Source organism: Blastocystis hominis (assembly GCF_000151665.1).
Source record: "Blastocystis hominis, Singapore isolate B (sub-type 7) whole genome shotgun sequence assembly, scaffold_13".
NCBI lineage: Eukaryota > Bigyra > Opalinata > Blastocystidae > Blastocystis > Blastocystis hominis.
In genome coordinates, this window is record NW_013171820.1 from 425,679 (window position 1) to 451,123 (window position 25,445).

Sequence of the window (25,445 nt, forward strand, 5' to 3'; positions counted from 1 at the left end):
TGCAGTTCGACTTCTTCAACAGAAAGTGTGATTGGAAGCTATTCGCTCGAGAAAGATGATGATGAAGGCAAACCAGTTCCTCGTTTCTGTCCTTCTCCATTGCTTACAGCGATTGAAAATGGAGGTATTTGTGTTCTTCAATCGATGCATTTGATGAAATCGAATGTGATCGAGCGATTGAATTCTGTGTTGGAATTATCACCTGCAGATGGCCATCATCATGTAGTTCGATTTGATGAACGTCGAGAAAGACCGGAATTCGAAATGAGTCCCGAATTCCGTGTAATCGCAACAACGTCTGAGAAAGGTTTACTGGCATTTTCTCCTGCCTTGAGAAATCGATTTTTGGAAGTATTTGTGAGTCATGAAGATGCAAAGCGATTTGAAAACTCTCCCAAACTGGGCAAATGTACAAGAGATGAAATTGGTGAAGTGATTCATGATTATTCTCAAACAATCGACTGGTTCAATCAGCAAGAACTGCATCAAATGGCTTTTTTCGCTACTTATTTGGCTGGATACGAATTGGATGAATATCTGATTGAAATGCTCGCTAGACAACCACCAATTCCTGAACTGCAATCCCTTCGAAGCCATTGGCATGAAGCTTCGAGATTGTTCTATTGTATTTGTAGGAACAAGGCTGTGGCATTGTGTGGACCTAGAGGTAGTGGAAAGTCCTATGCAATTCGGGAAATCATCAATAAGCTCTATATCAGAAGCTATCAAGTGTTCAGTGTATCTGGAGAAACCGAATTTTCCACTTTGATGGGAAGTATGGATATGAATGGCGATTTCCGAGCTGGAAGATTACTTCAAGCTGTAAAAAATGGAGAATTGGTGATATTCGAAAATGCTGAAAACATGTCAGCAGAATTACTGGAAATGCTTGATACTGTTTGTGATCCTTTCACTGATGAGTTCACTTATCCAGCTACTATCAATCATTCAATTCATCCTTCATTCCGAGCTTTGTTCGTGTTCACAACACGTCGAGTGAATTCGTTGCCTTCTCTTCCTGCTTATTTCGATATTTGTAAAATGAGTCCAATCCAGAGTGCTGAAGCGAAAGAGCTGATGAATAGTGAAATCTGCAAACGATTATGTGATCATATTGATAGTGGTGAGATTCCATTGAATGAAGTATTTACTCTGGATAAGATTTGTTTCAATTCTTCTCATCCAATTTGGAGAGTGGCAGCATTGTTTGCAGATCGAATGGATCGCAAAGAATTACTTGAGAGAGTGATAGAAGAATGGAAAAAGACAGCTGATACGAAAGTGAAAGAAGAATTGGAAATGGCGAATGCGGTATTGTCAACTCCAACAGTAACAGCAATAAAATCCCCAAAGAATGAATCTAGTTCATTGCTTCAACGTGGTCCTCTTCAAACAACAGTTCCAATTGAATACTCATTATTGAAAGGTGTTGATATGGCTGTGTGGGCAGCATTATTTACTATTTCCATTTCCAACTACAAGCAAACTCATCTTCCTGTGTTATTGGTTGGTGATTCAGATATTGCTTCTGAAGTCACTCATTTGCTGTTTCCCAATGCTGCTCATATGGAAATGTCTCGTTCAATGGAAATGTCTCACACATTTGGTGAGATTTCTGTTTGTCGCAAAGAAGACATTCAATACATTCTGAGACAAACATCGATCCAAAATGTTGATGGAACTCTAATGGAAGTATATCGAGAGTATCTGAAGAGGTTATTGTATGGCATGGCAGATTATGAATCATTGCTCATGATGCGTCCTGGTCCGATTCTCCGTTCGATAATGAGTAACAATTCGATCGTGTTGAACAATATCAATCTATTGAATGACCGATTGCTTCCTCGATTATATTCATTGTTGTTTAGTTTGGATTCGCAAGAGTTTAGTCTATTTGAGGATTATTCCCAAATTCAACCAGAGATTCTTGGTAAATCTGTGAATGCGATTGTAACATGCGAAGATCCAGATTATGGAAGAGTTGCAAAGAAAGACCAATTCATTCAAGTGTTTTGTCAACCCTATTCTGAATTAGAAAGGGCGAAATATGAGTTTGAAAATCGAGATGACTATCCTTTGCACATTCTACGAAAGTCAGATATGCTGAGGAATGAATTTGTGAATGCTGAGAAAGTGATCCCATTCTATCTTCGATTCCTTCAATCTGATTTGGTATCTCGAGAGAATCTGATTCAAATGGGAATGATGAATAAGGATTTGGAGGAAGTAAGTGAATTCCTTCAATCAAGCAACAAGGATGATGCAATGATAGAAGATTTGAAGCAAACTCTATCATTCCTATTTACAAATGATGTAATTGATTATATAGAATCCAGTCTTCAATCCAAGCATCCATTACTTCCTACAAAGACTACAATTCAGTTATTGGCATCCATTGTATTGGCAGATCGAAGTCATCTTCCTCTGATTCTTGAAGGAGATCCTGGAGTAGGCAAAACCGTTTCTGCTGAGAATTATTTCGTAAAGGAGAATCTTGTATATAAGCGAATCAATTTTTCGAATACCATAACGATTGATAGTTTGTTTGGATGCTATACGATTGTGAATGGATCATTACAATTCAGAGATGGAAGTATTACAGAACTATTGAAAAGAGGAGATCATCCAGATCAACGAATCGCATTGTTATTAGATGAAGTGAATTTGGCTCCATCAGATGTGCTTGAAGTATTACTCACTCTGATTCGTTGTTATGTGAATCACGATCCATTCCAAGTTCCAGGAGGCGATTTGATCAATATTCCATCGAACATGCTGATCATTTGCTGTATGAATCCAGCATCCATGTCAGCAAATCGCAGTACATTGCCTCGTCAATTCTACAAGTATTGTATTTATCATCGTGATTTGAAATACACATTGAATGAATTGTTCTTCACAGCTCGTCAAATCTTGAGTAATGTAATGAAGTCGGAAGATGAATCAACAGAGAATCAGATTCTTGATTTGTTTGAATATTCCTACAACTCCTATCAAAAGACATCGATTCCATTCTCACTTCGAGATGTATTGAAAGTGGATCAGATTGTGAATAATGGAAAAAACCTATCATTGGAAACTGCTTTATGGTTGGTGTTTGCTTGCCGTTATGAAGAATCGGAGAGAAAAGAAATCGAGAAGATATTGAAGCTGGAAGATACATTGAAAGTCGATATTATCAAACAAGACGAACAATGTGTTGTTCGTGGTTATTGGGACATTGAAACACAACAAATGTATTCGGGATCTTTCAAAGAGTATTGTTTCACTTCAACAGAGAAAGTGACGATATTCAAGTTGAGTCTTGCTTTACAATCCAAACGAGCCATTTTGGTTTATGGTTCTTCTCCCTCTGGCAAATCGTATTGTATTTCGAATCTGTCATTGATGTGGGATAAACGATGCACTTCGGTGTTTTTGAATCACAAAAGCTCTCCAGATGTGTTCATTGGTCGTAATACTCTTGGAATTGATGAAAATGGGAATGAATGTATCAGATTCAGAGAAGGTCCGCTGTTGAAAGCAATGGAGAGTGGAGATTGGATTGTGATCGAAGATATCCATTTGGCAAACAATGATGTGATGGAATCGCTGAATTCTCTGTGTGAAGAAAATCCAACACTGAAGGTATTAGCAGGAAATGAAGAAATAACGTATTCAATGCAACCGAAAGAAGGCGAAAGGAAAATTGACGAAGCATTCCGAATCTTCTTTACAATATCGGATAATACATTGAAACACTTCACTGGACCATTCTTGAGTCGTTGTGTGATTGTGTATTGTGATCCAATATCGACTCAAGCAGATGTTCAAGAAATCTGTCAAATCAGTGAATCGAGATGCGATCCTTGTAACTTTGGAAGCAAAGAATCCAGAACATTCCATCGGTGTATTCGAGTGATAAACAGCAAAGAAAGAGATGCATTTTTGTATGAATTTGGATATACATCGAAGAGAAATGCTTTGGTTTCAAAGATTGAAATCCCAAAATCAATCAATTATGAATTGTTTGAATATTTGTGCAGTGTAAATAGTTTGTCAGAACCTGATAGAATGAATCGAATGATTGCTATAATGGAAAAGATTTGTTCAAGTACAAAGAGTGCATTTGTGATCGACGACACTGTTAAAAGATTACAAAGCTGTATAAAGTATTTTGAAAACCATTACATTTATTATGTAATGGATTGTGCAATCAAAGTACTTGAAATGAAAGATCTACAGAATTGTATGATGAAAAAGCAAAGAGGAGATAATGCAGGTGTTCTTCGTCGTTGGTATTTGATTTCATCGATCGATCCGAAAATAAAAAGCAAATACAGAATGTCTGAATGGATGTTTAACCAAGAAATCACAATCAAGCAGTTATTTGACATTCCTACAACCGAACAATATATATATTTGGAATTGCTGTTTATCTGTGATAGAAGAGATGAATTATATAGGTTTATGGGAGAAACTGTATTGATTGATTTCGCACTTAATGTATTTAAGTCTTTAGATACAAGTAACCGGAGTGATTTGACACAAGAAATGATGAGGGCAATTATCAATATTCGAGAAATCTATTTGGATGTCCTAAAAAGAGAAAGCTATTTAAGAGACAAAGCAACGTATATTGATTGCATGAATCTTCAGAATTCAATTCAGTTAGTGAATCGATCCATTGAGTGCTTCCCTTCTGAGATAAGGAAATCATGGAATGTGAAGGAAATAATCAGCACTCTTAATACAATCGAATCTGCTGCTAAAATGTGTGTTAAGGAATGTAATATGGATGATGACGATGAGCAAAGAATGAAGTTCAGATTTACAGAAGCAAAATACAGTTGTAGAAAGAATCAAGGACAGGCATTTGAAGATAAGATGATTGATAGCAAGACTAACATGTCTTTGATGTTATATGTAAATGAGTCAAGGTATACAAAGTATGAATATAAATCGAGAGCAAATCAATTCATTGTAAAAACATCTTATTTCATTTATAAACTGAAATCATTCAAAAATTATTTATTCATATTGAGTGAATATGCAGATGTATTGAATCGATTGGAATTGAATGTGACAGATATATTAAATGAATTCAGGAGTTTTTCAATTCTTCTTCCTCATTTATTGAAAATGTTGAATGTATTGCTGAAAAAGGAAATGGAAAACTTGGATTGGGAAAGATTATTAGAGGATTACAGCGAATATCCATTCATTACTCCAGTTGCAGTAACTCAAGAAGATTTTGAAGCAGCCATCGAAATAATGTTTAAAAGAGATTGGTATAAAACATACTGGAATTCAATTGAAAATAAAGCTAAATACCGTTCTGAAGCATGTGTTGAGCTAAAAAGGAAATTGGTACGTAATTATTACTCAACCATTCAGCCCAAAGAGATTGTATTGAGAGTTCCATTGATTTTGGAGGCAGTTGATAATCTAAATGGATTAAACAAATACAGCTATTTAGAAGTGTCTCAAGTTGATGTTTGGTGGAAATGTGATCTTCCTTCTCGTGTTGAACCAGGAACTACCATTTCGAGTGAAATATTGAAAATGGAACAATTGCTTCTGCATCCAAATGATATTCTACATAGTTCTCTGTTGAAAGAAATGTGGACACCCGAATGTCCAATGAAAATCTATGATAAGCTGGCTATAGTTTGTCCACGCAAACGAACACTCTTAGGAAATGTTGTATTAGACATATTGAAAGTAGATATTTTGCGACGATCTCTGGAGAAAGTGATAAGAAAAGTACAAGATATTGATGATCTTGTATCAAGAGTAATAGCCACTGCTCAAGCAGATTCTAAAAGGAATTCAAATATGCCCGATAATACAACACAAAAGGAAATAATACCAGTAGAATCAATACCCTTTTATTTCTTCCCTCAAGTTTATGAAACAAAGATCACCATTCTAAATGAAATTCCATTTGATATTGCTCTCTGTGTCATATATGAGAAAAACAAAGCATCAATTTGTCTTCCTGAAAACAAAACATTTAATCTTCCAGTTAGTTACATCGAAGAAGATGGAAATGAAATATCTATCCCATATTTTACAACAAGCAAAGAAGTTAAATTGGTTTTAAAAAGTAATGATTGTGATATTACTGAGAGTTCCAATAGATTTAGATTTGTCATGAAAGATAAAGGAATAGGCCACAAGAGAGTTAGAATAATTGCTACAATATATAGAATGTCAGATAATGATATACTAGCAACTGAAAAGTTTTATTTCTGTTATGAGAGGAAGTCATTGCCAAATCATATTGTAACATCTGCTCCATGTTATTTATATACTGCCGCTAACTCTAATAGTAGTAATATTCTTTATCCAACAATATTACCAGTTGATATTAATGTTTATAGAAGAGGCGTGAAGAATACTATTCAAATCAATAATACAAGGGAAACTATATTATATTCACCTAAGGTTGAAGTGTCAAATACTGTAATGATCAAAGCATGCTATGAATGTGGTACAACGTTTATTTGGAATGAAGAAAGAGTATCTATTTTTAAACGAGAAGAAACAATTATCAACAAAATAATAATTCCTGAGTATTTACATTTGGAAAATACAACTGCTATCGATTATTTTCAATCTAAACAGTTTTGTAAATTCATTAATACGTTATTATTTTTACCCATTGTTTTACTCTCAGCGAATAAGGAAGAAAAGCAAGTGATAGTATCAATATTATATGGATGTATGAATAATACTATTCTCCCAACCATAAAAAAAATTGCCGAAAGTAATATGAATTTGATTTATAATCATGGATCCTTATGTAGATGGAATTATTGCTTCGACAACGATCATATTATAAAATCAAACAAAAGGAAGAGAGTCAGCAACGCAATAATCTCCTTATCAGATTGTAACAAAAAGGAAAATCAAATGTATGTAAATACAGCGAACTTTGAGGCTTATCTTGAAGTTATTAACAAAATGAATATGAATGAATTATTCGAATTCATATATAAGCGTCGAACGGTCATTGATTATGTCCTGCCATTAAGTAATAAAAACTCTTTATCTTTTGAAAAAACTGAATTACGAAATGAATTAATTCCGGAAAGAATTGTAGTGGCTGTTAATAGTGCATCCATTAGAATAATTGAATGGTTTAAGGGGATAGGTTGTATGAACAGAAAACCTCATTCAACAATTAATATTATCATCGATACTAATTGTAGTTTGAGAAAGAATAAGCTCCGAATGCGAACAATTATTTCCATTATTATTGTTACAGTTATGAAAGAACTTGGCATTTTATTCAATCTGTATGTGTTATGTGGTAGATACAAAGGCGTATGTGTTTCTATGGAAAACCGATCAGTTCATGAAATCATATCGTTTTTGTTTGATATTGAAGGAGTGGTGAAAATGCCTTCAACTCCATTAGATTTACTGACAGTATCAGATCAATTCAATGTTCATGATCCAATAGTGATAATAAGTGATGGCTTTAGTGAACAATTGATGTCTCAACATGATGAAGTGAAAAGAATATTTAGGCAACACAGAAATCTGTTTTTGCTGTGTGTGAAAGGTAAAGATGATGAAGCACTGAATGTACTAAATCAACCTTCCCTTGAAATGTCGTTGAAAACTAATTTTGAAGATAATATGATGGTGATAGAAAGAATAGCTGACATAGAAAACCCTTATAATATTGTTCTAATTGATATGTTCTATGAAAAGCATGAATTGGAAATGAATAGTACAATGAATGCATGCTCTTCATCAATGAGTGATCACGTTTTTCACGATGACTTGAGAGTGAAATTTACGAAGAATGAGTCGATAATATCGATTAATAGAATATCAAGCACAAAACCAGTAAATCTGGTGAATATTACGGATAATGATCTATTAGTTGACCCCGATCCTATACACAACATGCAAGTTTTTGCTGAACTAAATCAAATAATACAAGGTGATAATCTATTTGAGGCGATGGATCGTTCATTTTTCGTTCCTAATAAGTCGACAGCTTTAATTGCATCCACTTCAGGAACATCGCTTAATATGACAAACTATATCAAAAATGTGATTGGCAAAACTGGAGATGGAAAGATATTTAATAGAACAGGAGGTGAAAAGATTCGAAATTACAATGCAAGTGTTGTGATTGATTGCTCTTCAATCGCGTTCAGTGAAACAAACCGAGTTCATTCATTGATCACTATTTTTTCCATCCTTCGAAATCTGAGTAATATGCAACTGCCTTGTATTGATGTGTGGGTGGCTTCTTCTAAAATCATTCGTATTGCTACAGGAATATCATCTATGGATTTGTGGGAAAACAATACTGTGGCTGGATTGTATTCAAGCTTGCAAACTTCTTGCCAAAATACTTGCTTGCCTGATTGTATTCGCTATGCTTGTAGCACTTGTAATGCTCGATCATTCCAGTCTATAATGATGATTCTAACAAATGGTGTTCTATGTAATGAATCCAGAGAAGAAATCAAATCGATTGTGAGTGGGATCGAAATGACCTATCTTGGGATTGGAATTGGCTTGTATTTGTGTGGATTTGAAGATTTGTTCCCCACAATGATTTGGAATTCAAATCCAATTCGATTATCCGAAACTTTAATGCATTTAACTAGTGCTTCAATCAGTGGAAAGCAGAATGCAGTCCCAGACAAAATAATCGATGATATAATGATGTTTGATACATTCGATAAAAAATATGATAAATTAACCCAGAAGTTATTCAATATTCCTAGTATTTATGAAACAACATTGAGGTATTTCCGATTCAAAGATGAGACAGAGGACACAATATCAGTTCCAATGATTAAAGACATAAACGACAATAGATATGATTTGGGTCTAGATGGAGCTTTTACAGAATATTCGATTCTGTTCATTATTCTATATTTGTGTCGAGGTATTAAGGATGAAAATGGAAAGGTAATTGATGAGTATATTACTGAGGATGTATTAATCAGTGGGAAAGATATTAATGGGAAAAGATATTCTCCCATAATGAAACTTGGAAAAAATAAGAATAGCGGAGGATTAATAGGAAAGGGATTTGACATCCATTATGCTTTTGATTACAAATCTGCAATTAAAGAGTTGATGAGTGGGAAATATAGAATGACTTTTATCACTTGTTCTCCTGGAGATGGAATCATGGCAAAGAAATGTGATAATAACAATGATCAATATGCAGATGCTTTTGTGAGTTGTGTTCATGAATTCAACCGGAGAGGAGGCGGTGTATTCTGGTTTCTGGAAAACTTTCCATTTACTTATGAAGCTGATTTGTACTTTAAGACATTCTATGGATTTGAAGCAGTAGGTGACAAAAACAAAACCATCCAAGGAGGTAAAAAAATGATCAGAGTGAAAAATGAAACACCGAGAGCAGGTCAGTTCATCACCATTGGAGGAAAGATTATGGATTATTACAATTTATCTCGACTGGATTTTGGAATAGTAAGCATTTTTGAGGGGAGAACACTTTGTACGTTAAATGAGAAGAGTTTTGTAGACAATGGCTTCCGTATATATGCAAGAGAAAGTGAAGGCAACGCTTCAATCATGGTGAGAGAAAAGCAGGAGGGAATGTTAGGAGGACGCATGATTATAGATACAGCTGCATCCAAACTGTTTTGGGAATTCACAGAAGAGGGCACAGCGAGATGGATAAGCAATGCTGCAGTGTGGTTGTGTAATACCGAGGAGTTCGAGGAATGTTTACTCTTTGATTTTAATGTGACATCTGGAATAAAAATGGAGGGATTCTCGCTGCCTAGATTAAAGCCTATGTCAAAACGAGAAAGTGATTATGGAAAAATAAGTCGCAAACAGATAAAATTTTGCTTGAGTATCGTAATGGATACGACAGGATCAATGAGTCCATATATTAAGGCTACAAAAGAAAACATTATAAAAATCTTACAAGAGATTAAAAAAGTTGAAAAAGAGCATCATCTTCTTGAAAGTGCAATTGTGGGACAAGTTGTGCAATATAAGGACTTTAGAGATAGTTTAACCGGTGAGCTAGAAGAATACATTACAAACGATTTTGACCGACTGAAACAAAAGCTTGCTTCTTTCAAAGCAAGTGGAGGAGGAGATACTTGTGAAGATATTCAAGGAGGATTGATTCGAGCCTTGGAACAGATAATGAGGCCGGAATACAAGGAATACAATCATCTGATTCTAATTGTAGCAGATGCTCATAACCATGAAGACGGAAAAGAAGATGATGGATGTGATTATTACAGAAACGTTACATACGAAAAGAGTTTTGCATCAGTTTGGGAAGATATATATGAGATGATAAGGCAGATTAATAGTATTCGCGTTATGTTTATGCCTGTATCAAACAGATTATTATTAAAAACTGCAGGTATTATGCAATCAGTGTTGGGCACTAAGTTGGTTGACAGTGTTCCTGTAACAACGGAAACGAATTTTGCAGAAATAATAACAAATACAACAGTAACGGAATATAAAAAGTTCATCGGTATTTCGTAAAATAGATTATTGAAGATGTTTGTTACAAATCTCAGGCAGAGAATATAAATCAAGATGTCATTCCACTGAAAAAAGAATTAATATATGAAAAAAGATGAGAATATTATGGATGATTGAAAATGTACGTAATACAAGAAGTGATTAGGAAAATGTTACGAGATCATGTACGTTGGGAATATTTGTTAATGAACTGATATATGTGATTCTATATGTATTTTCCTACACAGACGTATAAAGAAAATTTATATATTAAATATTGAAACTTCTTATTGTTTTTATGACATTTACTGATATAAAAGTGAATGAGACACGATTGAAAATACATGAATAGAGTTAATGCATATCATCTCAAGAACTAATTATGTGTTGAATCAGAATAAGAAAATATGGTTAGATTTTGTCAGGTTCAGCTCTGAATGAAACATTATGACATTCACAAGTGTTTAACTCAATAATCCATTTTGATTTGATTCAACTTTATAAGTGAATAAATAGGATAAACTGAAAACGTAGAATATATATATATAATATCACTGTATAACATGCATGTGTATCTTTTTATCAAGTATTACTTTATACGAACATTCAAAACTTAACCAAAAAACAGATAAAAAATGTTACATTGTAAAGTTTTATATTCTTCCATTTCATTCAGAAATAACTGAATGAACCTGACAAATCATCGCTTATTCCGCCAAGTGTGCATTGAGCCAGTCGAATGGATTGTAATGATGGAAGATCCATATCAATCATTTTACTCAAATTCATTCAATACTTTCAATTACTGTTAATTTTGAAATTCTTATCATTCAGGTGTTCAATATCAGATCAATATTTCCAGCCACAATGGTACTGTAAATTTACCCGAACAACTTCCATTTGTACCAGTTTAAGTGTATTATTATTATTGTAGAATAGTCTTCAATCCCAAGTCTCCTCCATAATCAATGAAACTGGATTGACCGATTTGAATCTATCCCAATGATTCACAATTCATAATGCAATATGATTTCGAGTGGTTCTTTGCTTCTTCGTTGTTTTAGTTTGATTCTTTCACTTGAATAGATGGATTTCTCCCGATTATCAATGTTTTCAATCGATTCATTTTTCAATATTGAGTGTTTTCACGAATCCGAAGCAATTATTACGAACATCAATTGATTCAGATCCAGTTTATTCTAATTGTGGCGATATTTCGAATAATCACACGATTCGTCACTTTTAAACTCATTATCTTCAAATCCATCGATTCATTGATCGTTCTGTAATATCAGGCATAGAACCAGGTGTATGACTCATGGCTGTTGCTAAATTGCACTTTAATACTGCATTGTGTCAATTATTACTCAGAATTATATAGCTTAATACCATTCATTTCCTCTCCATCTTTCCCTGTACCATCCCGTAAAGCAGTTTCAGTCTTTTCATCAATCAAATATCCTTTCCCTTCACAAACAAAGCGTTCATTGACTTCGTGATAGTTAAATCCACACGCATAGATCGGGATTCGTTTCATTGTATCTGAACGATCTGCTCTACTTGGCTTCACTTCACTTCACTTCAGTCCTTGTATCTTCACTGAAACATCGAATCACCTCTTTCAATGCTCCTTTGAATCAGATTCTTTCTACAACCGTGTTTCCATTTTCTTCGCCATATTCGATATTCCATTTTTCTTTCATCTCCTTTCGTTGTATTTCCCATAATACAGCATATGCCCCATTTTGGCATACCAGATTTCCATTTGAAGTCCTTATGTGTGATAAACAACGTTCTGACTGGATTTCCTTCCTTATCTATTTTCGAATCGATGACTGAAATCAACTCGACCATTCTTGAATCGAATAAACTCCTCTGCTTCCTTCCTTCCTTTCTTTCTCTCCAATGCTACTGTTATCCATTACTCTCATATAGAAATACCTCCCCAATTTTGCTATGCAATTCAAAGTCATTCCTTTGTATTTCCTCCGTATCGCTGAACAGTGTTTTGCTTATTATTCTTTTCTGGGATTTCAGAATGGCCTACTGAAGCATATCCATTGGATAGATGCTCTGCTCTGTGAATTTCAATTAACGAAGCTGTTCATAAGTGTAGAACATAGAAACACTCTTTTCATCCATTTTTATGAGATTAATAGTAAAACCCTATGGGATTAGCGTGTCAATCAATTTGCTTTGTTCTGTTCTATCCTAACATGATACTATACAATTCATTGATTTGTGATTGTATTCTATATTTATTCGCTGTGAATAATGAAAAGCAGAATGGGAGTGATGAATCTAGTATTTTGAGGCTTTGAATATTCCTTATTGTAACACATGTCAATTCAAATCGACTCGATTCTTCCAATAAATCGGATTCTATCCATATCATACTACGAATCGAATAGCAAAGCACTTAATTGATTACACATATCTGATTTCAAAATGTGGCTATTATTCTAATTACTATTGGTCAATAGGAATTCAAATTTGGGTTTCATTGAAAACACGATGACAATATTAATTCCCTGATCTCTGCAATCTTAATGTCTATTGTATAAACATGATGAAGTGAGTATTGGACGAAGATAGGAGAATGTTTGATATTTGAGTTGGCATACAAATAACATGTCTATTTTGTATAAACAGCTATATTAAAAGTGTTTTTTATACAGTCATACGTTATGCATCATATTGTCTATTTTCTGCCAAACAAGTAGATTCCTAAGTAGATTCTTAAATAACCAGAATTAGTGAGATGTTATGTATCATTGTAAATTCTCGATTCATTTAGAGGAGTATAATTGTGTTGAAATGAGAGTGTATTCCAAGCGATACTCATTATTCTATTCATGCTTCTCATAGTCACCTGTCAAATTACATTATTCAGTAAACGATATAGAGAATAACATTCACTTTATCGAATTCACTAAAACAACAATGAGATTGTAAAGCATTAAAACACAAAACATCGTTATTCTTCCACACATCTCCCCTAATACTTAGACCAATTCTAGTTATCCAAATACAATAGATCTGGGAATGGAACAATGTACTATGTTGCCATTTTCTCAGAAATCAATGAGTAACAGTGGATTGAATTTAATCGTCAAACTCTTAGCTAAAACAGTGAAATAGGCATAGCCAACGAAAACTATCAGTAGTGTGTTCGATAAAAGAAAGAGAATACAAGAAATGTGTTTATACTGTTACGTTACTAATGTTTATTACCTGAGAAATGAGTTAATAATGAACTGGAACAACTTCAACTCTAATCTCATTATCGACATCATTAGATTCATTATTGAGCGGTAGAACTTCAATATCAGAATCAGACATATCGAACATTCTTTCTTCATTCTCAACATTGACAACAATGGGTCCTCTTCTAGGTTCACTATTAAGTCGCATCACTTCATTATCTGAATCAGATCTGTTAAGTATATCGACTGCTGTATTCCGGCTTCTGTGTGAATGATGTCTTCTATGATGTGCATTGACTGGCAAACCTTTATTATGTGAATGAGATCTTTTATGTTTTTTCATTCTCTTATTCTCAGGATTGACAACAATGGGTTCTCTTCTAGGTTCCACATTAACTGGCATCACTTGAGGAAGAGAAGAAGATCTCTCAGATATTCTTTCTTCTCCCTTGTCAGCATTGAGATTAATAGGCTTTTTTATAGGTTCCACTCTGTGTTCCGGTTTCACACGAACAGGTTCTAGTTTACGCACAGTACGATTTAAGGAGAGATGATTTTGATTCTTTGTAGAATTTGGTTGTTTTGTTTTCAAATGCTTTTTCTCTTTTCTAGGATTCACTTTCTGATGTCTAGTTCTCGTTTTTTTAGGTCGTGTGCCGAATTTTATATATGCAACTATGCTATTTAATAGAACGGCAATAATTAAAACAATAACAGGGACCCAATAAGCAGACATGCAGAATCCATTGATTTCGCCCCATTCTCCATCCTTTTCTCCAAGTACACAAGCTCTGGTTATTTTACCCACATATAAGTCATCCAATGGGCATTGATAAACATAAACATCACCAACGTTTGTGGCTTCAAAGATTCCGTCAGATTCGCATCTTCCTTTTCTAACAGTCATTGTGATAGTTGTAGAAATATAACCGACCTGATTCTTTCCATAGATCGTGATCCTTCTTTCATAATACGTTTCAGTTGGCACTCCAGTGATTTCTCCATTCTTAGAATTCAATGATAATCCATCAGGAAGAACCATTTCATAACCCAAATAAAACTCTTCGATTATGTTACTATGAGTTGGAGCTTTAATACGAACTTCCTTATCTAAGATAAATTCATACACACTATTTTCATAATGTAAATTAGCGGGCGGCTTTAGTTTGCAATACTCAGAGTGAATTTCTCCCAATTGGCCGTTCGAGCAAATACGATATTTGTTTCCATAATATCCACCTCCACAATCACCCAAAGAATACTCTCCTTCTCTAGCAGAAGCATAACCATCAATTCCAGGACAAACGTCCGTTCCAGTAGGTTTGCAGTACAAGAGCATATACGAGCTCAAAATCACATTGTCCGATGCTGGAATATCCACTTGAAACTTGAATTGTCTGAATCCAAATGTTCCCCGAGGAATCGACCAACTATTTCGTCCCAGTTCCTTTACAGTTTCGTTGGTAACTACCAGTATATTATCAAAAATAGAAGAGGTAACCTTCATGGCAAACAGAGAAAATCCATAATGGTCTCTATTATACACAGTCTGCATACCAAAAGCATTGAATCGAGTTCCTTCCAAATTATCTACTTTCCAATCAAGAATTGTTCCCACAGAATTTATCTGGAATCCATAGGTTGTAGGATTCAAATCAAGCAAAGTATCGAAGGTTCCCATAGAAGGAATCGTTCCAATAATTGATGAATAACTATCCAACACAATCGAACATTCATTTACTCCAAATACTCCACTGGCATCAAACACAACATCATGAGAACATGAACTACTCAAACAATAGACTTCAAATGCTATTATGTTCTTTCCGTTCACTCCTCCAACAATGCTTAGAATCACATGAAACTTTGAGAATTTTGTTCCACTATATTGAGAAATGGATAATGCTTCTAAATCGAAATTCTCATTCAGATTAAATCGAGCGACCACCCTGCCATTGAAATAGGCAACGATGCCTCCTTCATACTTCACAAGAATATTCAACACTTGATAAATATCAATATCAGGAAGATCCACTTCTTTGCGAAGGTAGGTTATGATTCTTTCGTTTTTTCCAATCGCAGCCGCTTTCTTCGACGCCCATTCAGAATCATCAAAACTTACTGTATTCCAATTCCTTTCATATTCGTAACTGATCTTCCATTCAGTATATTCCATCTGGAATGGCAAATAGGAAGAGAACATCGTACTTACAGAAGCCACCCCGCTGGGAACCTGACCCATTTCAAAGATCATGTCACCCTTTTCAACAGTGAGATAATAACCAGCAGGATTCGACCAACCATCACCAGCAGAATCGAATAGTTCTAGAGTGTAGATTCCATTCTCTAAACAAATGTCTACATAGTTCAGAGAAGTAGACAACTCAAAATGATCATTCGATCTTATTACAGATCCACTTGTCCCAATTCCTTGATAGAGTTTGTAGGAGGATTGCTCAGGAAATTCATCTGTACGAACCACCAGACTGATTAACCCACGACTTTCTGTGCAAACCTCGACAGTAATAGAGAAGGTAGCTGTGGAAGTACCTCCAGTTAGCTTATTGGCAGTGATTGAATAAGTGGTAGTTCCCATCTCATTCCTTGGAGTTCCAGAAATAATGCCAATGTTAGGATCGAAAGTAATTCCATCAGGTAGAGCAGGACTGATCTGGAAATTGTAGTAATATTCGGAGTTAGGATACAGTATATCCATAATATAATCCTTGGGAATTACGATAGAATTATATTCGAGTTCGGGAATTGTCATCGATGTATCTATCGAATTCAAGTTTATCGTATTCAACTTCCATCCACACTTCGAATTATCACCTGTTGCAAAGTCCTCAAAACGGTATTCATGATATGCTATGCTGTTGGCAAAATAGATTGTGCGTGACCCGCCAATTTGACTCCAAGTAAGATCAAATACAGTAGTCAAAACTGTCCAATCATCATTTCCACTTCGAGCCTTCAATACAAACTCATGTGGTTGTTGATCATTCTGCGTGTAGTACAATTTGAGAGTCACAGAGTTGATCCATTCATGACGATCATTATTGAAAGCGATATTCAAATAGTTTTCAGTACAGGTTGATGAATAAATAGAAGAATCATAATATTGGCTAAATATAGATGAAGAATCACCATTGATTCCACTGTAACTAACTGCATAGTCAAAAACACGAGATTCAGTTTCGTCACTCATCAATCGAAGAGCACAATCGAAGATTGCTTCTTTCTGGTTTGCATCGGCAGCAACGATTCCAATAGCAATGGTATTCAATCCTTGCTGAATATAATTCACAGCAAGAGTATTTCCAATTTGAACCGTCTTGATAGGAAGGGAAACTTGACGATATATAGCAGATGAGTAGCTGTTGTTATCCGAATAACTCGAAGTAGTGATCGTGGCATCCGTCAAGCCCTTTCTATATGCTTCATGTCCATTCAAATAGACAATGCATCCATACTTGAACTTCAGAGAAAGAACGAATCCAATCGAATTGTTCATATCCAAAATAGAAAATGTCCTCTTGTACAGCTGAATCTGATTGGACGAATCGGGAAAATTGCTTTCATTTCCTTCGTTCCATCCTTCAGTGGAAGTCGATGAATACCAATCTGCTGGAATTGTTCCAAGCTTGTAATACCAGTTAGAACGAGGATGAATAGTGTATCGAGCATTGAAAGTACGAGTTGCAGCAGAACCACTTTTCATATCATATCTCATACGAAGAATCGTTTCCATTTCATTACCATACAGATAAGAATATATGTATAAATAAGATTCTAGATACCAAGAATCAGTAGTGGATCCAAGCGTCACTTCATACTTCGATCCACTGACACAAACATTTGTTGTCCAGTCTTCATTATTCGTCTGATTCGAATTGAAAGCAATAGACATAACCACTTCCTGAGTCAAAGCATCCTTGATTTCGAAACTCTCATAAGCAGCATTAAATTTGTAAGTACGAAGAATATGAAGCATTGTACCAGCACATTCTTGAACTGTAAGAATAAACGATCCAGTGTATGTTCTGACACTCATAGTCGATGTTACAGTAATCGTCTGGTTTGACACACCGACATTCGCAAATCCAGAAATCACACAAGTGGAAGAATCGATTGTAAGACCTTCAGGAAGGTTTTCCGCTGAACATGAAGAGAATCCATCGAGATCAGGTTGAATATGTACCTCTTCGTATTTTGCCCAAATAGTGTAATTGTTAGGAGTGAAAGCGATTGAAGGAGGAATTGATACGTGACAAATCATAGGATGCAATTCATATGCCGTTACATAAGTAGAATTAACACTACTAGCAATTCGGACACGATAGTGGTTAAATAAAGAAGCTTGGTAATAGCCAGTAAACCAGTCGAACACTTCGCCATCATACGATGCATTTTCAATACTAATCACATCCATCCATTCCGAATTGTCATTCGATCCTTGCCAATAGACTTCACTTGGTGCTGATAAAATCGATGTATAAGGCCAAATACGGATTGCATTAATGAAGGGTTTCGGTCCCTGAAAAGTGTAGGTTACAGTAGCAGGAAGATCGGAAGAATTGGCATAATAATAGGATAGCTTATCAAAATCAATGATATTATCCACATTTGATCCAGTATCAGATTGTACCTCGATAGACTCAGCATACATAAAGCAATTGAACTGATTAACTGAATGAGCCAGGATAGCAAGATAGGCATTGAAATCGACAGTACTTTGAGGATTTAGAAAATGAACCTCCACAGCCAGAATCGATTGTTGTGAAGCCACTTCCGAGCCAGGTCGAATGAATCCACGATAGGCAAGCTCAGAATATTGCCCAGTCGCAGCAGTAGTAGAAGAAACAGATCCATCAGGTAGATTGTCCCGATACACTTCATTCCCATTGATATAGGCAATCACTCCAGCCTTGTAGTACAATCGCACATCATAAGCAGCCATATCAGAAAGACCCACAAACTGTTTGCGGAAATACTGAGTTCCAGACATTGCAGGAATTGGATCAGAGCCAAGTGTAGCATTTATCCAAGAACTATCGGAGAAAGAGTAATCAGTCCATCCTGAAGAAGCACTTCCAGAGACTATTTTCCACGTAGCATTCTGTTCAATACCGTAATACAAAGAAAGAGGATAGGTTCTTCCACTCGCATCAACCAACAAAAATTTGAATACAGCATTCCCATATTTGCCATATATAGTAAGATAAGAACCACTGGACCAACTAGTACCAGATGTAGTGAATAACACAATAGTATACTGATTATTTAATGAAGAGGTCAAGCATTGCTCAGTAATACGAGTTTCATTGTTAATAAAGCCAGAACCAGTGTAAAGAGTAGTAACGCCAGATAAAACTACAAATATCTCATCATTCACATTTTCGTAACCAGAAACTTTTACAAATTTCATATAGGTTTGTCCAGAGTCACAAGTAATGACGCTTAGCGCAATCGAGACTAAAAGTCAGTGTTTTGTGCATATCCGTACTTAGTATACAGAATAATAATAGATACATACTGCACAATTGAATTTTGACTACAAAAGCAGAATAGATTCGTTTCCAAAGGTAAAATGGCTATTTTTAGAGATATGTCTCAAAGAAATATATGATTAAATAGCTATAGGTGTTCACTATCGATAAATCCATTAATAGGAGAAAAGGCACAAAGACTAATGACTTCCTTATTACTTAAGTAATAAATGCATATTATTTGGGATAATCGATACTACGAGGAATAAAGAACATGTTAATTAATGATTATTAAATTCATGAAGGCAAAATGGAGAGCGAATGTGGAATTCCTACCAAAAGTGAAATGAGATGAAATCAATGGTGATAAACCATAGAAGAGAAGGATATCCTTATGATCAACACAATAGTTCAGACAGGATGACAAAAGTAGATATTCAATTATCAATGCATAGTGAACCTATCGTTAGATAATACCAAACTGATATATTCAAATAGCCAATATCTGCAAAAGAACAAAAGGGGTATTATAACGAGTATGAATACAACAAACAATAGTACTGCACTTGGGAAATACAAGCAATAGCATTCTTTGGTGTTTAATAAGGATGTTTCTAGTAGATGTCCATGAAAAGCGGGTAATCGTTTAATAGAGAGAGATTCTATGTCTCACAGATATGACAATAACCAAAAGAATATCATTGCTAATGCAAATAGAGATGATTCATATATGTTGACTATATATGGAGGCAATGAATCTAAACTTATCGATAAATGCTTCATTCCTATTACTTGCTTTAGATGAGGATAGGAATAATGCTTCGTAAAACGTTAAATCGCAATATGAAACAATGCGTGGTTAAATCATGAATGTGATGGAAGAACACACTACCCGAATGAATACAACGTTGTGATTATAACAGAGACATCTGATAGTAATCACAATCACAGATATTGGGTGGAAAAGCATTCAAAATCTAAATTGAATGAATGGAATAAGAAGACCCAAAATAAGTGATGTGAATTCAATATTCGAAAAACAACAATAGAATGAAGTGGATTGGATTCATTGGATTCATTCAATCTGAAGAGCAGGGAGAAAGCGGATGGGATCTTCCTGTACACACAACTCGACATATCCACCAGCAGCTTGCAAATCGCTTTCACGAATGCCATCCACCAGCAAGGATTCACTCCACTCTCTCGCACATGCTTCCAGATTCGCATAACCGCGGGAAACGACAACACCGAACAACCCTCAATGAGAAAGTTCACCAGATTGAGTGTGGCAGGACTGGGAACCACGGCGTGGGGAGACGAAGGCAGATCACCGCTCAGTTTCTTCATAGTCGAAATGGCCTCGTAAAGCTGATTTGTCTACAGAGAAACAAACTATCCAGAAACTACGCGCGACTGAGCGAATTCACGCAGCTTTACTTCCTCGCTGGCGAAGCTGGACAAGATAGAATCGAGGGAAACGAATCCATCGCGACAAAGCTGGGCGGAGAGAAGCAGAAGCGAAGAAGGCACCACACCGTCCTACGCCTCATTCCATCGCTTTTCAATCACGTTGTGTGTCTGATAAAACACAAACTTGAATCGCAAAATCCGGGAAATCTCCTCTGTTTTGAACTCGCTGAACAGATTTCGAATCAGCATATATTTCGATGGCTCGAACTCACAAGCGTCTAGAAGCATGTCAAACACACGATTTGGATCGAGCGAGAAGAGTCCGATCGTACTCGAGATTACGGAGAGAAGAGTCGATTCGGTGAGTTTGGACTGATGAAGAAACGTTAACAACTTCGAGTAACCCTCGTTCTCTTCACGAATCAGATTGAACTTGTGTTGAGTGTAGTAACGCTGCGTGTTGATTCGCTTGATTCGTTTTGTAAAATCGTCTTGCTGCGTTAGTCGGAAAAGGTTCAATTTGTCCAGCTCCAGACAAACATTGCACAAACTCGAAGCGAATGATTCTTTGACAAACTAGAAAATGAACAAACCTTATATCTATTACCTTTTGAATCGTTGAAAGCTGAACCATAAGAATTGTTTCTTCCAAATTTGAATCCAAATATCTCCAAAACAGCTCATAGATCAACTCCGTGACAGCATCCGAATCTAGTAAAATTATGATAGAAATGAATAATTCCATACTATTTCTGTCTTGATTTTCATTCAAGAACGATAATATATGTGAGTTTCTAATTACAACCTAATAAGAGCTCCATACATATTTGAATCAAGCGTTCCTTCTTGGTTACCAAATAGGGTTATTGCGAGTATAATAGTGAGAACATCTATTATACTCAACATAGAAATCCAACAGTCTATTCAACACAACTAGTATTTGACTTTCTGTTTCCTAATTTTAGATATTTACAATATATGGTTAATGGACATGTAGAATTACAAGCGATACATGTTAATAATGCTTCTGAAAGTATTCTCTGTGAATGTTGCAAATCAATTTTATATCAAATCTATCAATACTTCAAATGGGGAATATGTTGTTGAAGTAGGATATCCTCACGAGGGATATACAATTCAAACCACATTATTGAATTCTAAATTGAATGGAAAGTCATACATCATTTCAAATGACAATTTGATAATTGTACAACTCTATTTTGATAATGGAATTGTATCAGGTCTTTGTATATTGTTTGATGAATTAGATTACTATTATTATTATTATTATTTACATTCTATTTGGATAATGACTATCGACAAGGAAGGGAACAGAATATGATGAAAATGGAAATATGATAAATAGACGTCAATGAGATGTATCTGGGAGAATGAATCGAATTTGAATTCGTATAATGGAATTGGTTAGGAATATGGATGTGATGGTCAAGGAATCGAATATAGAAGTATGAGAATTCACTAGAATGGAAAATGGATAAATGGTCACATAGGATGGACTTGATGGATTATTCCCTGTGGATTAAATGCAATGTTGGTCATTATTTGTACAATGAAACTAACAATACCTGTTTTCGAAATGAAGGATGATATCAAATAGGTGAAGACGATCCATGATGAAGAGTAGAATTATTGGAATATGGATCGTTTTCAACTCGATCAATCGATCCATTGGAAACTTTGAAGATCGGTGATTATTCTTTCCTTTTTTCCTAGAATTGATCCAGATTGGATTGAAAGAACAGAATTGGTGTCGTTTTTCATATATAGTAGTTTTACTGTAAAAGGAAATCGATTCGAATGTGTCTGTCTAAATTGTGGATTTGCCCAAACTTGAGAAATTAATTGCAGGTCCTGAGTGTTTCAAAGAATGTCGAATCGACATTTCCTAAACGATTCCATGGGTTCAAGCAGAGTTGGATATCGATTCTTCGTTTCGAAAAATCATTTAAGTATCGGAGTCGAACACTAATTTTTCTCTCTCTCTACATCGTTATCTACAACTATGGGAATAGTGGTTGTTTTCTTCGTGCATTCTACCTTCCTTCCATCGATTGCATTCATTGTTTGTATGATCAAAATAAAAACAATATATATTGTGAAACACAGTGATATTCTGTTACAAGAATCGAAATCAACAGAGAATAAAGAAGCTAGATTGTTCGATTCTTGAACTTGCTCATTTTAGTAGATAATCCATTACAGAACTCTGATTCTGTGCCACTATTGTTGAGTAGCATGCTATTAAGTAAGAAACTCTATTGCAAGTAGACAAAGGCTGAGTATCAAGAAACTCACAGTGTATCGTACATTAACCATCTACAATGGCATCATTCAATAATTACAATCACGAATTTTTATTATCCCTATTCGTCCTAACCACTATCACCATTCTTGTGTACAACACTCTGTTTCTATCATCACCTATTTATTTCATTATCAAAAGACAAATAGAATACGATCCAACCCTACAATTCCATCATTTTCACTCAGAAACAATACCCCTGCCCTCTTTTCAGTAGAAACTCTTCTTCCTCTCGTCACATTACTCCCTCTAACAACCTAGATCAATTCCTAGTCGTAAAATTCGACTTCAAGACTTCTCCTCCAAAACAGTGCTCAATATTCACAATTTTCTCCAAAACACTGCCATTTCTTACATGTACATTACAAAATTATCATCCCAAACCAACAACTGTTTTCTACTTGATAATCGCACAACAAACCCATCGGTTCGTCTTCATACATTCACATTCGCTTTCTCAACCACAAATTCATTCTTTTCATATTCTATACAACTCAAATTGGGTCGTTTCTTTCACGTTTTTATCACTATTTATATTTCGTTTTCATTTATTCATGGCTGAAGTTTGCAATACATTTTTAGTGTCATTCTATAGGCAGCTGTTCTAAAAGACAACACAGAAGTGAACAAGGTATATTTGTTGTGGTAATGTGAGTAATAACACAGGGAGCGAATGCTCGACTTGATTCGTTCGTTGGAGCTACTGCGGTTGCAGATTTGTTGAAATCGACTTTAGGTCCTAAAGGTATGGACAAAATTATTCAAAATGTGGTATTTGAGAACAGGTGCGATGTTTAGGTAACGGTGACAAATGGTTCGCTGCTTCTTACAAACGATGGGGCGACCATTCTAAAATCAATCAATGTGGATAACCCAGCGGCGAAGGTTCTTTGTGATTTGGCCCGTATTCAGGACCAGGAAGTTGGTGATGGAACAACGAGGTAAGTAGAAAGGTATTGGTAATATGAAAGTGTTGTGGTGTTTGCAGGTGAGTTACTGCGTGAGGCGGAGAAGCTGATCGATTCGAAGATCCACCCTATGGTGATTTTGGATGGTTGGCGTTTGGCTCAAAATGCGGCACGCGAAGCATTGGAGGCGTCTGCGGTGGACCATTCTGTGGGAGTGTGGAGTGTGTGTGATGGGCAGGGGAACGCGGATCTGTTCTACGAGGATTTGCTGAACATAGCCCGCACGACCTTGTCATCGAAGCTGGTGAATCGGGACAAGGATCACTTCGGTAGGGATGGGGCGTGTGTGTGAGGTAGCTCGGTTGGCGGTGGACGCGGTGCTGCGCATTCGTGAGTCGGGGAACCTGGACTACATCCAGATCCTTCAGAAGCCGGGCGGCTCGCTGCAGGACTCGTTCCTGGAGGAAGGATTCCTGCTGGAGAAATCGTTCGGCGTGGGTCAGAAGCACGAATGGGTGCATCCGAAGATCCTGGTGGCGAACACGTCGATGGACAGCGACAAGATCAAGGTGGGTGTGAGGAAGGACTTCGATGGTAGATCAACAGCACGCGCGTGCGTGTGGACAGCATCGCGAAGGTGGGCGAGATCGAAGAGGCGGAGAAGGCGAAGATGCGCGCGAAGGTGAATCGGATTCTGGCGCACGGGATGGACGTGTTCATCAGTCGCCAGCTGATCTACAACTACCCCGAGCAGCTGCTGACGGACGCGGGGAAGGGGAGCATCGAGCACGCGGACTTCGAGGGCGTGGAGCGTCTGGCTGCGGTGCTGGGCGGTTTGGGTTGGGGCAGGCGTCGAGGGTAGCGGACATCGTGTCGACGTTCGACAGTCCGGAGAGCGTGCGTCTTGGCGAGTGCGAGAAGATCGAGGAGGTGATGATCGGGGAGGACAAGGTGCTTCGGTTCAGCGGGTGCAAGGGCGGCGCGGCGTGCACGATCGTGCTCCGCGGCGCGAGCTCCCACCTGCTGGAGGAGGCGGAGCGGTCGCTGCACGACGCGCTGGCGATTCTCCAGCAGACGCTGCGCCACCCCGAGCGAACGCTGGGCGGCGGGTGCGCGGAGATGGCGATGGCGGAGGCGGTGGACCGGCTGGAGCCCCAGGTGTCCGGGAAGAAGGCGCTGGCGGTGGCGGCCTTCGCGCGCGCGCTGCGGCAAATCCCCACGATCCTGGCCAACAACGCGGGACTGGACGGCGTGGAACTGACCGCCCAGCTGCGCGCGGCGCACCACGGAGGCGCGAAGAACGCGGGATTGGACATGTAGGGACGCAGAGAGAGCGGTGAAGGGTAGCGAGGGACGCGGAATCGGAGACATGGAAGCTCTCGGCATCTACGAAAGCCTCCAGCTGAAGAGACAGGTACTTCTCTCCGCCACCGAGGCCGCGGAAATGATCGTACGCGTCGATGAAGTGATAAAGAGCGCGCCGCGTGAACGAATGCCCGACGCTGGCAGACATTAACTCTTGGGTTATTTTGGTGGACGTTGTTTGAGAAACAAACAAGCAGGAGAGTAAAGTTCAGGCTCGGGATAGTGCTGCCAAGGAAGCTGAGCCTTCTCCAAGCAGTTATCG

The 25,445-nt window shown here is 36.9% G+C and overlaps 1 protein-coding gene; it reads left to right on the top strand.

Moving 5' to 3' along the window:
• Window positions 1-9,000: 9,000 nt before the first annotated feature.
• On the top strand, window positions 9,001-25,354 carry GSBLH_T00001764001 (uncharacterized protein; the record flags this gene model as incomplete). XM_013040220.1 has 9 exons in its annotated part: window positions 9,001-10,105; window positions 23,566-23,678; window positions 23,709-23,851; window positions 23,882-24,026; window positions 24,057-24,147; window positions 24,176-24,387; window positions 24,417-24,651; window positions 24,681-25,134; window positions 25,166-25,354. The coding sequence occupies 9 exons, from the start codon at window positions 9,001-9,003 to the stop codon at window positions 25,332-25,334; spliced, it is 2,667 nt and encodes an 888-aa protein (XP_012895674.1). The 3' UTR covers window positions 25,335-25,354.
• Between the last annotated feature and the right edge of the window lie 91 nt (window positions 25,355-25,445).